This window comes from Macaca fascicularis, chromosome 1, assembly GCF_037993035.2.
Source record: "Macaca fascicularis isolate 582-1 chromosome 1, T2T-MFA8v1.1".
Taxonomy (NCBI): Eukaryota; Metazoa; Chordata; class Mammalia; order Primates; family Cercopithecidae; genus Macaca; species Macaca fascicularis.
This window is the reverse complement of record NC_088375.1, coordinates 43,602,260-43,618,269: the sequence shown is the minus strand read 5'-3', so window position 1 is coordinate 43,618,269 and position 16,010 is coordinate 43,602,260. Positions and strand designations below refer to the sequence as shown.

Genomic DNA, 16,010 nt, shown 5'->3' with positions numbered 1-16,010 from the left:
ATTTCTCATTGTTACAGGATAAAAAGCAGACTTCTTAATGTGGTCAACAAAGTTCTTTATGACCTGGCCCTATGAAAACCCCCTATTTTGTATAATGCTCTCCCTTGTTTTCAGTGGTCTAGCCACATTGGACTTTTCAGAACCACTAATATACCATGATACCTCCCCACCACATGGATAGAATTAAATAAAGAGTATTTCCCCAAGTTAAGATGTTTGCATTCTGAGTGGTAGCACTGCTTCAAGTGAAGAACTTTCCAGAGTTTAATGGAATTAATTTTCAACAGATGCTGAAATGCTAAAACTTCTCATCGTTCTTCTAAGCCCGTTTTCAAATCTGTTTTGAGAAATTATTGCTTATAAACTCAACTTTATAAATGGCAGGCTGTTCTTTAAGAATTCCACTAAGAATAACATTGTTGTTTTTCTCCTTAATTTGCTTCATCCAGAAATGCACCAGTCTATGATTCTGCTCCTGGGTTCTTTCTTCCCCTCCCCCCCCCCCCCCCCCCGCCACATGCTAGACCAGGCCCCTGCATTTACAGGGCTGTATGAATACAGCAGCCTCTTCAATTCATTTTTCACTCTGTCAGAGGGATTTTTTGGAAGTGAAATCCGTCTGTAACATATTTCTCCTTAAGATTCTTCCATTGCCTTGATAATGAGGTCCAAACTTCCTCAAAGTTCTCAGATCTTTGCATAGTTTGTCCTCGGCCCATATATAGTTCCTGTCTTGTCTCTTGCTACTCTTCCTCTTACACTCAGTTTCAGGGAGTGTAAATTGACAATTCAAATTGTATAATCTCTAGGTGAGAAATGTATATAAAATTCCCCACTCATCTCTACAGTCCTACTCTTCAGGGCTCAGATTTATGCTTAAGGAGATCGAATCTGAAATTTACCATCCCACAGAATGTTATTTTATCCACATAATCCGCATCACGCTGAAAAGTAATTACTTGTTTCGTATCTGTTATTTTATCCACATAATCCTCATCACGCTGAAAAGTAATTACTTGTTTCGTATCTGTCTTCCACAGATGCAGGAAGTTGAGGGCTGAGATCATATCTTTCTTAGTGATGCATTTTTGTGTTTGCCACACCATACATGTTCATAATGATAGTTAAATGATGGCTAGAAACATACCTGTCATATAATGTATATTCAATAATACTTGATATGTGAATAATGAATGTACAGGATCACATTATGTCATCTCCTCTTACTCCTCACGTTCTGTGAATTGATGTACAGGAATTTGCTACCCAATCCCACCCTGCACCTCCCAGACACACAGTTGTTTGTTTTTTTTCTCATTGACACATAATTATTATGCATATTTAGGGGGTACAATGTGATGTTTCCATACGTGTATACATTGTGTAATTATCAAATCAGGGTAATTAGCATTTCCATCACTTCAAACATTTATCAGTTCTTTGTGGTGAAAGCATTGAAATTCCTCTCTACTAGCTATTCTGAGAGGGACAATAGTACATTGTTAACTGTAGTCACCCTACTTTGCAATAGAACACCAGAACTCATTTTTCCTTTCTAATTGTAACTGTACCCATTGACCAACTCCCCATCCCCCTTGTCTTTGGTAACCACTGTCCTATTCACTACTTCTATGAGATCAACTTTTTAAAATTTCACATGAGTGAAACCATGTGGTATTTTCTTTCTGTGCCTGGCTAATTTCACATAGTTTAATGTTCTCCAGGTTCGTCCATGTTGTCATAAATGACAGAATTTTACTCTTTTTTATGGCTGAATAGTACTCCATTGTGTATATCTACTACATTGTCTTTATTCATTCATCCATAGTTGAACATTTAGGTTGATTACATATCTTGTCTGTTGTGAATAGTGCTGTGATAAACGTGGATTTATTTGACATACCAATTTCATTTCCTTTGGGTATATATATATATATATATATATATATCCAGTAGTGGGATTTCTGAACCATATGGTAGTTCTATTTTTAATTTTTTTAGGAACCTGTTTTTCATAATGGCTATACTGATTTACAGTCCCACCAACAGTATGCAGGTGTTCCCTTTTCTCCACATCCTTGCCAACCCTTGTTACCTCTTGTCTTTTTGGTAATACCCATCCTCACTAGAGTGAGGTGATATCTCATTGTGGTTTTGATTTGCCTTTCTTTGATGATTAGTAATGTTGAGGCTTTCTTCATATACCTGTTGGCCATTTACATGTCTTCTTTTGAGAAATGTCTGCTGAGGTTTTTGTCCATTTTAAAATTGTGCTCTTTCATTTTTTGCTATTAAGTCCCTTATATATATTGGATATTAACCCCTTATCAGAGGTATAGTTTGAAATATTTTCTCCCATTCTGTAGGTTGTCTCTTCACTTTATCGAATGTTTCCTTAGCTGTGCAGAGGCTTTTTCTTTGATATAATACCATTTGTCTATTTTTGCTTTTGTTGCCAATGCTTTTGAGGTCTTATCCAGAAAACTCCTTGCCAAGTCCAGTATCATGAAGTATTTCCTCTGTGTTTTCGTCTAGTAGTTTCGTAGTTGGGGACTTACATTTAACTCTTTAATCCATTTTGAGTTGTTTTTTGTATACAGTGAAAGATAGAGGTCCAGTTTCATATTTCTGCATGTGGGCATCCCAATTTTCCCAGCACTATTTATTGAAGAGACTATCCTTTCCCCGTATGTGTTCTTGGGACCTTTGTCAAAAATCAGGTGGCTGTAGATGCATGAATTTATTTCTGAGCTCCTTATTCTCCTCAATTGGTCTATCTGTCTGTTTTTATGCCAATAGCATGCTGTTTTGATTAATACAGCTTTGTAGCATATTTTTAAGTTAGGTAGTCTGATGCCTTAAGCTTTGTACTCAAGACTGCTTTGGTTATTTAGAGTCTTTTGTGGTTCCATACAAATTTTAGGTTTTTTTTTTTTTCTTATTCAGTGAAGAATGTCAATGGTATTTTCATAGAAATTGCATTGAATCTCATTGTTTTGAGAGTATGGCCATTTTAATAGTATTAATTCTTCCAACCCATAAACATGAAATATCTTTCCATTTATTTGTTTCCTTTCAATTTCTTTCACTGATGTTTAAATTTATTCTTACGTATCTTTTTTTTTTTTTGGATAGCTATTGTATCTCAGTATCTCCAGAGGATTGGTTTCAGACCCTCTGTGAATACCAAAATCTGCAGATGCTTAATTAAGCCTGGCAGCAGGCCTTGAGAAACCCATAGATACAAAGTTGGCCCTTGGTATCCACGGATTCCACATCCAATGAATATTATATTTTTGATATGCAGTTGTTTGAATCCACAGATGTGGAACCAACACATATGAAGGGCTGACAGTAAATGGGATTATTTTCTTGATTTCTTTTTCAGATAATTTGCTGTTGGCAAATAGAAATGCTACTGACTTTTGTATGTTGATTTTGTATCCTGCAACTTTACTGAATTTGTTTATCATTTCTAAGAGTTTTTGCTGTAGTCTTTAGAGGTTTTCTATATATAAAACTATGCTGTCTGCAAACAGAGCATTTGACTTACTTCTTTCAAATTTGGATGTCTTTTATTTTTTTGCCTGGTTGCTCTAGCTAGGACTTCAATACTATGTCTAATAGAAGTAGAGAAAGTAGGCATCCTTATCTTGTGCTAGACCTTATAGGAAAAAGGCTTTCGACTTTTTCCTGTTTAGTGTGATGTTAGCTGTGGATTTATCATAAGCAGTGTTTATTGTGTTGAGGTATGTATCTTCTATCCCTAATTTGTTGAGCGTCTTTCTCATGAAGGAATGTTGAATTTTGTCAAATGCTTTTTTTGCATCTATTGAAATGATCATATGATTTTTGTCCTATCTGTTAACGTGATGTATCACATTTATTGATTGTGTATGTTAAAACATCCTTGCATCCCTGGAATGCAACCCACTTGATCAGAGTGAATGATCTTTTCAATATACTGTCGAATCTGGTTTGCTAGTATTTTGTTGAGGATTTTTGCAACTATATTGAAAAGGGATATTGGGTTGTAGTTTTCTTTTGCCTCTAAATATCCTGGAGAACTTCCTTTACTCTCAGCCTCCATTCTATGGAAGTAGCATCTACTCCAGAGAATCATTGTTCTGTTTCCCTCTACAGACGAAACTCCCTTTAATCCATCTGGAAAGTAACTAATTTGGTTCAATTTAATCCAACAAATAGCACATTAATAATCTCTAATGTATTAAATGTCATGCTAAGCACTGGGAATGCAGCAATAAGAAGACATCTGCCCTCATAAAGCTTAACTAGGGATGAAGCAGAATTTTAGGGTTACACAAATAATTAAATTTTAATAGGTGCTCTGAGAAAGATTATGACACACTCTGACACATATGCTAACTTCCACCAAACCAAGACTCTTGCCAAAATTACTTCTGCTCTTCTCTGTAGGGTGTATTTTCTGCTATGTAAGGAGCATGGGGTCTCACTTGCTTCATAGTGAAAAAATCGAACAAAATGCCAAAAGGTCTTGGTTATTGAAATAATTCATTTCATTATCTTCCTTTGTCTTCGGAGGTTAACATTTTTTACTACAAAGAAAAGTGTTTTCTCTTTAAACTGTTGCATTGAGAACATTGGAATACATATTTTAAGTATTTAAATGCACATAAGAATAAATAGAACTAGACTATTTGAAATGATTATTCCAGCTATAATCTCTAGGCTGGATTATTTAAAGGCCGGGATAATATATAATAGTATCCATATTATGCTTTTTCATCAAATTTCTATAATCAGATGTGGTTTCAATTCTTGGCAAAAGTTTAAAAAGCTACTTATCAATGGGTTATAAGATTTTATCAATGAATAATGTTTTATGAGCTGGAGTTTTCATCTCTTCAGACAGATAAAGAATACAATTTAAATTTAACATGCTTCAGATGAGAGTAAGTCAAAGTGAATTATAAAAGAAATAAAAATGCAATAAAATTTGTTCAAAAAATTGTCTCATCGCAACTGATTCTAAGAATTATACTTTTTTACTAAATATTCACTATCACTTATTTTCCAGTTATTCTACATTGACCACAATGTTTACATACCTAAGACCTTGAGGATAAAGTGCTTGCTGACTTCTCCAGCTTCATTTGAGGCAATGCAGGTGTACTTTCCCGAATCTTCAGTCTCTGCTTTGAGGAGCTGCAGGACCATTCCATGGGTGCTGACTGTCAGATGGGCATCAAGCCCCAGAGGCTGGCTATCTCTAAGCCAGGCCATACTGGGAGCTGGGGTTCCATGTGTAATGCATGCCATAGAGGTGGAACTGCCTTTGAGAATTGTGATTTCCTCTGTCCCCATTGAATTGTCCATATTTGGTGGGGCTACATAGAAAACAACATGGGCAAAATTTGGATGTCTATTGTAGTTTGAGATCAATTTAAATTAAAACATTTGAATAATTCTATAATGTTTCTGTGGTTGATAAAAATATATACTTTAAAATTGTGTAATTAAGGACTTTACAATAAAAATATCTATTAGGTATGCTAATTATTAACCTTCCAAATATTAGTAATAAAACTTAAAAATTGTTTTCTTACAGAACACACAATGTGTTTTAAATTTTGGTGATTTTTCAACTTCTCTGGTCCATCTCTTTAATTTGTTGTAATGTATATAATAGTTTTAGTAGTATTCTTTTAACTACTTTATACAGTATAAATAAAATAATATCAAGTTATAGAGTAAGTCATTTGTAGATTATAATAAAGAGTTACTTAAATGAGGTGCTCTTGGGGATTGAGAAATGTGGATCAGCAAACTTCAGTATTTCCGAAATGGAAGGTATTGCGTTCTCTCCATATATATACATACACACACATGCATATATTCACATACATCCATTCATAGTTTGAATACTCTAAACAAGCTGCTAATATTGTTAGAAAAGTTTTCACTTTTTCTTTACGTGAAAAGACTGGTGTCATGTCTGGATTGAAATGCTATTTCAAAAAATTAGACTTGATTTATTGCGAATTTCTAGATCAGTAGAGTATTTTGACAGACAGACAGTATGGTCCAATAATATGGACCCTTTGGAAGAAAATACATTCTCTAGTCAGTAAGATCCTATTTCACTAATCCTTTTTGATAAAATCAGATTTCTAAATCTCTGAGGAAGTCAGTTTCTGAAGATAAGTCTGTTGCTTAATACTTGACATAGTAAAGTAACAGGGTCATTTCTGTGACACATACCAAACACTTGAAGACTGTAATGCTTATTATCCACCCCAGCTCTGTTGGCGGCCACACAAGTATACACAGCGGCATCAGACACCTGAGCTCTCACAATCCTGAGGAACAATTGATCCAACATTTCATCACGTGATCCCATGCAACAAATACACATAAAATAGTTATGATTTTTAAATAGGCTATAGGTGGTAATTTATGTTGGGAAATTTTAATTATGAGGCTTATAGCCATCCATCACAAAATATAGGGGCCTCAAATGCAATTTATTCTACAAAGCTGATTAGGCAATGACAATAAACCACTGGAAATATAGCACAATTTAAGAGGTGAATATTTTTCAAATATGTATTAATAGAGAGTGCTGCTAACATGAAAATCACATTATCATAGTAGGCATCTTCCTACTACCTTGCCACATAAAGTTTTAGCTAAAACAGTAATTCCTGGAAATACATATGTGATAACAAACCTGTCTATAAAAGAACACTTTACACATTTATTAAAAAATGAAAGCAATTAAATAAGGATAAAAAAATCATTTCAAGTGTATATTTGTTGTCCTCCCTCTACTAAAAATATACTTAAAGGGGAAAAAAACTGTAAAGGCTTAGAAAAAAAACATTTCTTCAACACTGTTTAAATGAAGGAAAAGTCTACAATCACAGTTACTTCATCTGTTTAGGAAATCAGACACAATAAAAGCTGACCTGATAACTTGTCCTGCTGCCAGTAACCGGATATGGGAGGAGAGAGGCAGAGGAAGTCCATTCTTCAGCCAGTTTATCTGTGGTGGAGGTGTCCCTGTGGCTCTGCATTCAATATTTATTGAGGTATCCACTAAAGTCATTAGTTTCTCTGCTTCATCTTTATTACCCCTAATTGTAGGTGTAACTGTGTCGAGGAGAAAGTGAGGGAAAGGGAAAATGGATGTATTATGTATTACTAGTTCAAATAATTTCAACTACAATTGCTCTCATTTCAAAATTGTATCCCAAAAGGAAATAACGGAGGGATCAAATTTCAAACGAAATGCTCCAGACACCTGCTGCTGGACCTTCACTTCTACTGGTAGATTCTTAAGGCAGCATTATCCAAAGAGGGGGATATTTCATATTTACCAAAGACATTCAAGTTAAAAATTCGGTCTTCTTCTCCAGCGGGATTAGTAGCAACACATGTGTATTTCCCCGTGTCAGACGTAAGAGCTCCATAAATGTTTAATGTGCTGCCATTTGCGCTCACACTATGGAAAAGATCGTAACAGGGGCTGAAATGAGTTTGAATCTATTGCACTAAGTACATGAAAGCCTATTAAAAATCAGTTGCTGAAAGTGATGGAAAATTCAAGCAACCAACTGAAATTCTACAGTAGTGAGTCTCATATCCACCACTTCCTTATGAGAAAGAAAGAAAACGAACAAAATCAGGAATACTTCTCTATTCAAATCACAGGCAAAGACATGTTTTTCTCAGAGATAGAATACTGTATTCTTAGTTATCAAAATAAGGTTCGAATTCCTGTTATACAAAATTCTGGCATGAAAGTTGAAGACTGTTACAGACAATGAGAAACTGAAAAAATTACACATAAAAATCTAGTTATAAACAATACCTTAATAAAAACAGAACAGGATCATTTAAATTGTGACAACAATATATGTGTTTATATTTTGCAAACATTTTTTCTACAAGTTGCTAAATAAAGCTTTTCTTTTGAATTACATAATAGTAAAAAATAAATGTACAATGAGATAATTAAAGATCTCTGAGCTAAGGTTATTTCATTATTGGTTGTTTTCACACACCATTAATTCCAAATCAAAATTTCCTGTGTTTTTGGTAGAGATTAAATTGCCATCTACAGTTGTACGATAGTGATTTCATTAGAATCACCCTGTGTCAAAAGTAAAAGCTCCATTTCTATTATATTTTGTTATTAAATGTTTATTGAGAGCTATGTTATTATCTTGGATATAGTTGTGTTTTTTTTCCAAACTAAAATTTTTTAAATTGCATGAGTTTAATTAAATTAATAAGCAAAAAGCAAGTTGCCGTGATCAAAAAAAGTAGTACACTGACTTTGGAAAAACTATTGTAGTTGATTGACAAACTGTTCTACCTACAAATCTATACATATTATGGAATGAATGAATAATAAAGATATAAGAATAAGTAAATTTAGAATGTTAATGTAGGAGAAGGAATGATAGACTCCAAATTCCTAGCTACAAATACTATCTTATATAAAAGATATCCATATATAAAAGATCTTATCTTTATATCCCTTATAAAATCTTTAGATGCCATCGAATATGTACTTGGTCTGAAATATGGCAAATACCAGCTGAAACAAAATAATTAAATACTTGTTATTTACTCAAAAATGTTCACACCAGAGAAATAAAAGTTAAAATGTATCCTCTAAAAGACTAGAAATTTTAATACACAATGAATACAAAGAAAATAACATTTATCTCTTTAAATTATATATATTCAATTTATTGACCAGAAAATATACTCCAAACCCTTAAATTTACATGTTGGTCCAAAATGTTAAAGTCTACAATACATGTAGTTAATGCCTACTTATGCATATAATTAATCTGGTGTAGGTAATGGAATTTTGTGATGAAAAATCTAGTACAATATCAAATTCCAGATTGTCCTTCCAAAGGAATTTGTTGTTGAAAGTAGGAGGAGGCCCTTACCACATTATTATTCCATCTCTATGTGGTTTGTGGCATGGGTAACAAGTGCCAGCTGAAAATGGGATTTGGACAAACCATTATGAGAGTTATGACATTATCGTATATTTTCTCAAAATGAGCCAATCAGGATAGCATGTCCAAGTCTATGTGGTTTGTTGCATGGGTAACAAGTGTCAGCTGAAAATGGCATCTGAACAAACCACTATAACAGTTATGACATTATTGTATCTTTTCTCAAAAGGAGCCAATTAGTATAGCATGTACACAGTTTGGTTGTTTCAGCATACAAAATCATATCTAGAATTATTGATGAATCATTTGTGAGATAAAGTTGGTTTGGCATTTGCAGGAAAGCACTAATTATTTTTATGGCATGGGCTTTAGTATAACCATTCTGAAATTACAAGAACAAAATCAGCAACAGTTAACATTACAGTTAATGAGTTAATTAAAGTTAGTCAAAGTTAATGAGTTAATTAACATTACAGAGTTAACAGATAAGAAACATACACAATTCTGAGTGATTCTCTAAGGAGAATGTCTATGTCCAGTTCTCAAAAGTTTTCTGTTTCGTTGTGAATATAATGATAGCTAAGTTCCAATGGGATGGAATTTGGTATTATTATTCATGTGAAATTTGAAGCATAAAGCATTGCAGAAGGCCTTACAATTTATAATGGAAGGTTATTTTTAAACATACCGGATTCTTTCTGTTTCACCACTAGCTACGGGCTTTCCATCTTTAAGCCATTGAATAACTGGAGTAGGAATGCCATTTGCATTGCAGACCAGCTCAACATTTTCTCCTAGAAGGACACTGACATCACTTGGAATTTCAGCACCAGCAACACTTGGAGGAACTTTGGAGAAATAATTAGGAATTTCATTAACAAGACACAGGATATAAATTCTAATAAATATAACAGAGTCATAAAACAATATGCCATTTCTAGTTCATATTCTTTGTAGATTATGGTTCAAGATCAAACTATTGTTATCTTCATGAATTACTTTTAAATGATGAAGATAAAGGAACTCTTCAATATTTCTGGTGCATTTGTAAGTTGATATAATTATTTAGTCATAGAGGTTAGTGATAGAGCTACCTCGTGATCACCCTTTCTGGCCAAATTAAATCACTCTTAGATTAAATCCTCAATGGATAGTACAGTTAAAGAACCACAAGCACATAGGTAAGGCAGCCATGCATTTTTTGTGTGTGTGTTTTTCTTTTGCTCTTAATTCGCTAGACTTATAGACTCTGTCTTATAAAACCTTGGCATAAAGATCTGAGGAAAGTATCTAAGTTGGTTATTTCTTTCTCCATTATTGAATTTAATTATTATTTATTCTGAAAAATTGATAGGTTTATTGTAGTTCTGAAGAGGCAATAGTTTCTATTTTCTTTTTCTAGCCATCTTTGGTTTTCACTTTGATTTCACTGAGAAATATTGTGTAATAAAAATACTGCCAATGGTATCAGATAGAAACATGTTTGAATTTCTATTCTATATGATCATAGTGATGTGCAGAAAGTAGTTCACACCAGGTCACAAAGCCAATTTTGTACATGTTTTCCCCACTCTGTGTTCAGTAACATCCCTTTGGTAGGTTGAAATCTTGTATATATTAGATCATGGTGGGAATATTTATACCATGGACACTGGCAAACAATTGGCTACAAATCATAATCTTTTTGTCTGGAGAGACAATTCTTAAACATTTACCAGCACATCACTGAATAATCTCTATAAATCTAATTTTAGTCATTCAGAAAATAATAATTATACCACATTTGCAGAATTTAGAGTATTAAAGAAGTTGAGTCAGTAAGAACATTAGTAATAAGAGACATCCTACAATGAGTATCTAATATATGACAAGCACTGGACTAGGTCCTATATACATATATTATTTCTAGTTCTAAGACATAATAAAGTATATAAATATCTAGTAAAATGTTTAGTTCTACCACATATCTCATGATTAGCATCTGTTATTATTAATGCATTAAACATAATTAAATATGCAACTTCTGATACTGAATCTCTAACTAGCTGTTTTTCCTTTAGCTTCTGAAATCCCAAAGCATCACTAATCATCACAGAAAGACCTACTGATAGCTGTGAAATTAATTCTTCTAATTGTATTTTTTTGGAGCTATCTTTAGCAGAGCACACAACAGATACATAATATTCATAATAGAATTCATAATTTATGAGAAATTATTTCCCTAATAAGACTGGAATAAAAAGTATTTCAACTTAGTTTCAAGTTAGACCTTCATTTCAGTTTCAATACTGAGCCAAATGTAATAATCAAAGGGTTTACTGAAAATCAAAAGAAAACAACTTGTCCCTGAAATGCTTAATACTATGTTGGAACATAGTAGGCATTAATTAAATATTTGATGAACTGCTCCTTATTATCATCTTAAAATAGTATAAGATTCATCATTCATTCAAATTTACCTAATTTACCTATGGTCAGATCATAGTACAACTTCTTTGTGAATTAAATCTTATCTATACCAATGAGAACAGATCTATAAGCTTAGCATCAAAATAAATTATACCAGTTTAAAATAAGTATAACTCCGTAGAATATATTCTATAGAAAGATAATAATGGAAGTGGAAATGGAAAATTGGAAAAAGTAGAGATTACCAAATTTCCACTATTCTTTTTTCCACGTTTATGTCCATTTCCATGAAAACAGAATCTACTGGTAAATACAAGACAGAAAACTGATGATAGTTTTTGATGATCTAAAGATATGTTGAATCAATTACTACTGATCCCTTTAAGTGTGGATTTTGTACTATAAATGGAATAACAAAGAAATTGAAGATAGATCACGGTGGACAATACATACCTTGAATTGAAAGAAAGTAATATTTCTGGGCTCTTCCCTCCATATTTGAGGCAATACATGTATAGTTTCCACTATCTGAACGCTGGGACCGGGCAATCTGGAGTTTGCTACCTCCAGACAAAATATGAACTTCTAGTGAGTCAGAATTTTCTAGAGGTAGAAACAAAGCACAATAAAATATTTAAAAAACCTTTAAACTGCAACATCTCTAAAATTCATGATAAAATGTCTTGCTTTATGTGATAAATGTATTTCTTAACAGTTCTCCGAGTGTACTTTCATTTTAAATGAGTCTTTTTAAAAAAAGAAAAAAATTCTTTATAAAATGATTAATCATTTTACAATGAGTCTATTTTGTAAATTTGTATTTCAGTGCATTAGGCTTCTTGAACTAAACACCCCTATGAGCATGGTACTTAAAATGTGCTATTTGAAAAGTCTAGTGAATTAAGAGTAAAAGAAAACACACACACACACAAAAATGCATGGTTGACTTACCTATGTGCTTGTGGTTCTTTAACCATGCTATCGTGGGAGGTGGGATCCCAGTGGCATCACATGTTAACATCACAGGATTGCTGATTGTCTCCACAATCACTTCTCTTTCAGGTCCTTCAATACTGGGTGGCACTGTAAAAAAACAACAACGACAACAACAACAACAACAAAAAACAGAAGAAAATTATTTGTCCTCATTAAGCTAATTTGGAACACTTTCTTTCATTTGCATATCTGGGGGAAAAAGAGTTGTATTAGAGGCAAATGCTCACCATATACATTGAGGTGGAAATTTTTATCATCCCGTCCTGCTACATTTATAGCTCTACATACATACTGGCCTGTGTCAGATACCTAAAAGAAAAAGATACTATTGTATGTGCTCCATTAAGTTATAGATGACCAATCATACTGTTTGCATTTAGACTAAATCATCAGTCATCTGTATGCTCAGTGCCCCAGTTCTAATTGCCTTCTGCAATCTTGCTATTTTTTATAAAAATAGTCAATGGTATTCGCTATGTTTTTTTAATGAAAATCATTTTTCACTGTAGTAAAAGGGAAAGTGCAACTTCCAAGCATCTTTTCCACCGCCCCACCAAGGTGTCATGATACTCAAACAAGAATAAAAGATGCACCTCAGCTTTCTTAATGTGTAGCATTTGTCCATCGGCTAAAATCTCCACATGAGTAGACTCTGTTATCATCCGCCCATTCTTATACCAAGTGATGACTGGAGGTGGGACAGCGTTCGACTCGCACTCCAAAGACACAGAAGTTCCCTCTCTTACATTAACTACAGAAAGAGATTCACTGTCATGGTCTTTAATGCTCGGGGGCACTGAGGGAAGAAAACAGAAGGATTTTTTTTTTTTTTTCATTAAGGTGCTCAGATAGAAAACACTGAATACCAGTTTTAAAATAAAAGAATTTTATGAAGAGAATAAAAACAAACCATAAACAGTCAGAGAAAATTTTTTCTTGCTTTCGCCAGCTTGATTGATAGCTATACAAGTGTATTCACCACCATCTGATACCTTGGCCCGAATAATTTGTAGAGTTCGACCACCTGTAGGCAAATAGAATGCAAATTGTAGAGTGGTATACAGGTTGTTCTAACAACTATTTTACCAATCAGATAAATAGCAACATATATCCTTCCCCTTAGAGTAAAATTTATAGAGAAGCCTTCCTATTTAAAATAAAATGATTGGATCAGTTTTCTTTGATCTTTCCTTTATTATTCACATAGTTCCTTATACAGGAAGAGATTCATAGAATTTTTCTCTGCAGCATCCAAACATGGACAGTAAAACTGTTTGATACAGGCTCTGGTGAGCAAACAGTAATTGTACTATGGTCAAAATATGTTAAGAAGTGTTTTCTAGGTTTAAATTTCCCAAAACGCTGAGGTGTCCTATCTATCTATCTATCTATCTATCTATCTATCTATCTATCTATCTATCTAGTCTATCATCTATCCTTAAGGAACTTTAGGATTGATTTAAACAACCAGCAGATGTATCCAATGAAAGTACTATTTGCCATCTACCACTTGGTATTACTAGGCCATTCAAAGCTGTTCTCTTTCTAAATTGTATCATTTCTTGAAGGAGACTTTGTTATTTGTACATTCCCACTAAAATCAGAGAAGTCTACACAATCTTAATGACCCCAAATGAGCAAAGAGAGGCATTTACTGTGAATAAATAAACGAAGCACGAAAAAAGTTTGGAAAGAGACTAATTTGAAATGCCATGTGTATTAAAATAAAGATGAGAAAATTTTGCCTACTTTATAATAAGAAGTTCCTTACCAGGCACAATGAGAGCATTTGTGTTCAGCTTGATGGGCTGTTCATTCTTGAGCCAGCTGAGGTCAGGAGGTGGAAAACCAGAGACCTCACAGGTCAAAGAGATGAAATTGTTCACCACGACAGTAAGATTTTCAGATTTAGGACCAATGACACTTGGAGGAACTATAATAGTAAATGTATTAAAAGTGAAAGCAGGTGTTATCAACATATATTCCCATTTACTAAATATAAATCCAACCACTATACTCTGCTAAAGGACTGAGTTAATGATTCTATTCATTATCTAGCTGGCTGTCTTAGAATTCCCTAATGACTTCATCAAACTCACGCTGGAGTTTATTCTTCCCAATTGAAAGAGAGCACCAGAATTTTCAGACAGAATTACTCTGCATTTTATTTGTAAAACATAGTTGACAATTGCTAAGATAATTTTGTCAATGTACAAAGGAGACCTAATGTGCTTTTTATTAAGTATATTTGAATAATCTTGTAATATTTTATTTTTACTTAAGTGCTGTAGAGAAGGAGATAATAGTGAGAATTTCAATATTAAAGAGACAGGAGGAGATGGTGGGTTTTTTAAGGAGATAATGGGGCAGGGATCTAGAGTCAGGTTAGACCTTGGCCTTTGGAAGGTAGAGCAATGCATTTCTCTTATCTTAACAAGAAGGAAGAAAGAAATGGCAGGAACAGATGTGGTCCGTACTCTTAATTTGATGGTAGGAATTTGAGGTGGATTTCTAGAATATGCTTTCTCTTTTCCCTGCAAAAGAGAAGGTGAAAGTGTATTTACTGAGAGAAAGTGAGAGGGGGCTGTTATGAACTGACTGTTTCTGTCCCGGCAAATTCATATGTTGCAGCCCTAAGTCCCAGTGTGGCTGTATTTGAAGATGAGGCCTTTAAGGAAGCAATTAAAGTCAAATGATTCCTTAGGATTAGTGTCCTTTAAGAAGAGCCACCAGAGAACTGGCTGTCTCTCACCAAGCATGCTCAGAAGAAAGGCTATGTGAGGTCACGTGAAGACACAGCAGGTGTCTGCAAGCCAGGTGGAGAGCCTTCTCCAGACACCGAACCCTGTCAGTACCTTGATTGTGGACTTTCTGGCCACCAGAACTTTGAGAAAATGAATTTCTGTTCTTTAAGCTACACAGTGTCTGGTCTTGTTAAAGCAGCCTGAGCAGACCAAGACAGTGGCCACTTGATATTTTTGAGGAGGGCGTGAAGGTTTAAGAGAATCACTATAGTGTAGAGACAAAACGACAAGTCGTAATCAGCATGGAGAGCTCAGTTCAAGCTGGTACTATGAATTTACAATGACATCAATATTCCTGACTTCAAGATTTCCTTCAGCCATGGTGAGCTACCTAAGTGCAGGTAGCGTACAGATGTGGAATTTAGTGAGAGGTATTAGAGAGAAGCAGGTATAAAACTTATGGAATAAAATTGCCTGCATTAAAATCCTGGTGCAGCATTTGCAAGCTGTGTCTAACTTTGAGTATGTTACTTAATCTCATTGAGCCTCGTTTGCCTTTTTCACCTCCAAGGGAGGCATAAAATGGTTACTGAGCACATATGGTTACTGAGATAATGAAGTGAAATAACCTATATAAAACATTTGGCACAGCACCTGGTAGGTTTCAAGCAGTCAGTTTGTTGTCCTTGTTGTTATATGCAGATTTGAGCTTTTCCTGAGCAAGAGTGATGAGAAGCCATGGGCTAAGAGAAGTGATTGAAACACTGTTCCACAAAAATTAAGCTGGCTATGAGAGAGTGAAAAGAGCTAACACCTAAGATACCAACAGACTGAAGGAGTACAAAGGAAGCAAGCATAGTTGTAGAGGGAGATAACAAATGGTATTGTTTTGCATGAA

The 16,010-nt window shown here is 34.1% G+C and overlaps 1 protein-coding gene across 6 annotated transcripts in view; it reads right to left on the bottom strand.

Annotated features, from left to right (window-relative positions):
* Positions 1-16,010, bottom strand: part of HMCN1 (hemicentin 1) — a 454,750-nt gene that overhangs the window by 86,235 nt on the left and 352,505 nt on the right. For all 6 annotated transcript variants that reach the window (XM_015447093.4, XM_015447120.4, XM_005540243.5 and 3 more), the window contains 11 exons: positions 14,140-14,301; positions 13,279-13,392; positions 12,962-13,164; positions 12,596-12,677; positions 12,324-12,455; positions 11,826-11,975; positions 9,652-9,811; positions 7,362-7,486; positions 6,951-7,134; positions 6,244-6,341; positions 5,091-5,369 (listed from right to left, as the gene is read on the bottom strand). In XM_015447093.4, coding sequence (XP_015302579.3) covers positions 5,091-5,369; positions 6,244-6,341; positions 6,951-7,134; positions 7,362-7,486; positions 9,652-9,811; positions 11,826-11,975; positions 12,324-12,455; positions 12,596-12,677; positions 12,962-13,164; positions 13,279-13,392; positions 14,140-14,301 — 1,689 coding nt within the window. The remainder of the gene's footprint in view (positions 1-5,090; positions 5,370-6,243; positions 6,342-6,950; positions 7,135-7,361; positions 7,487-9,651; positions 9,812-11,825; positions 11,976-12,323; positions 12,456-12,595; positions 12,678-12,961; positions 13,165-13,278; positions 13,393-14,139; positions 14,302-16,010) is intronic.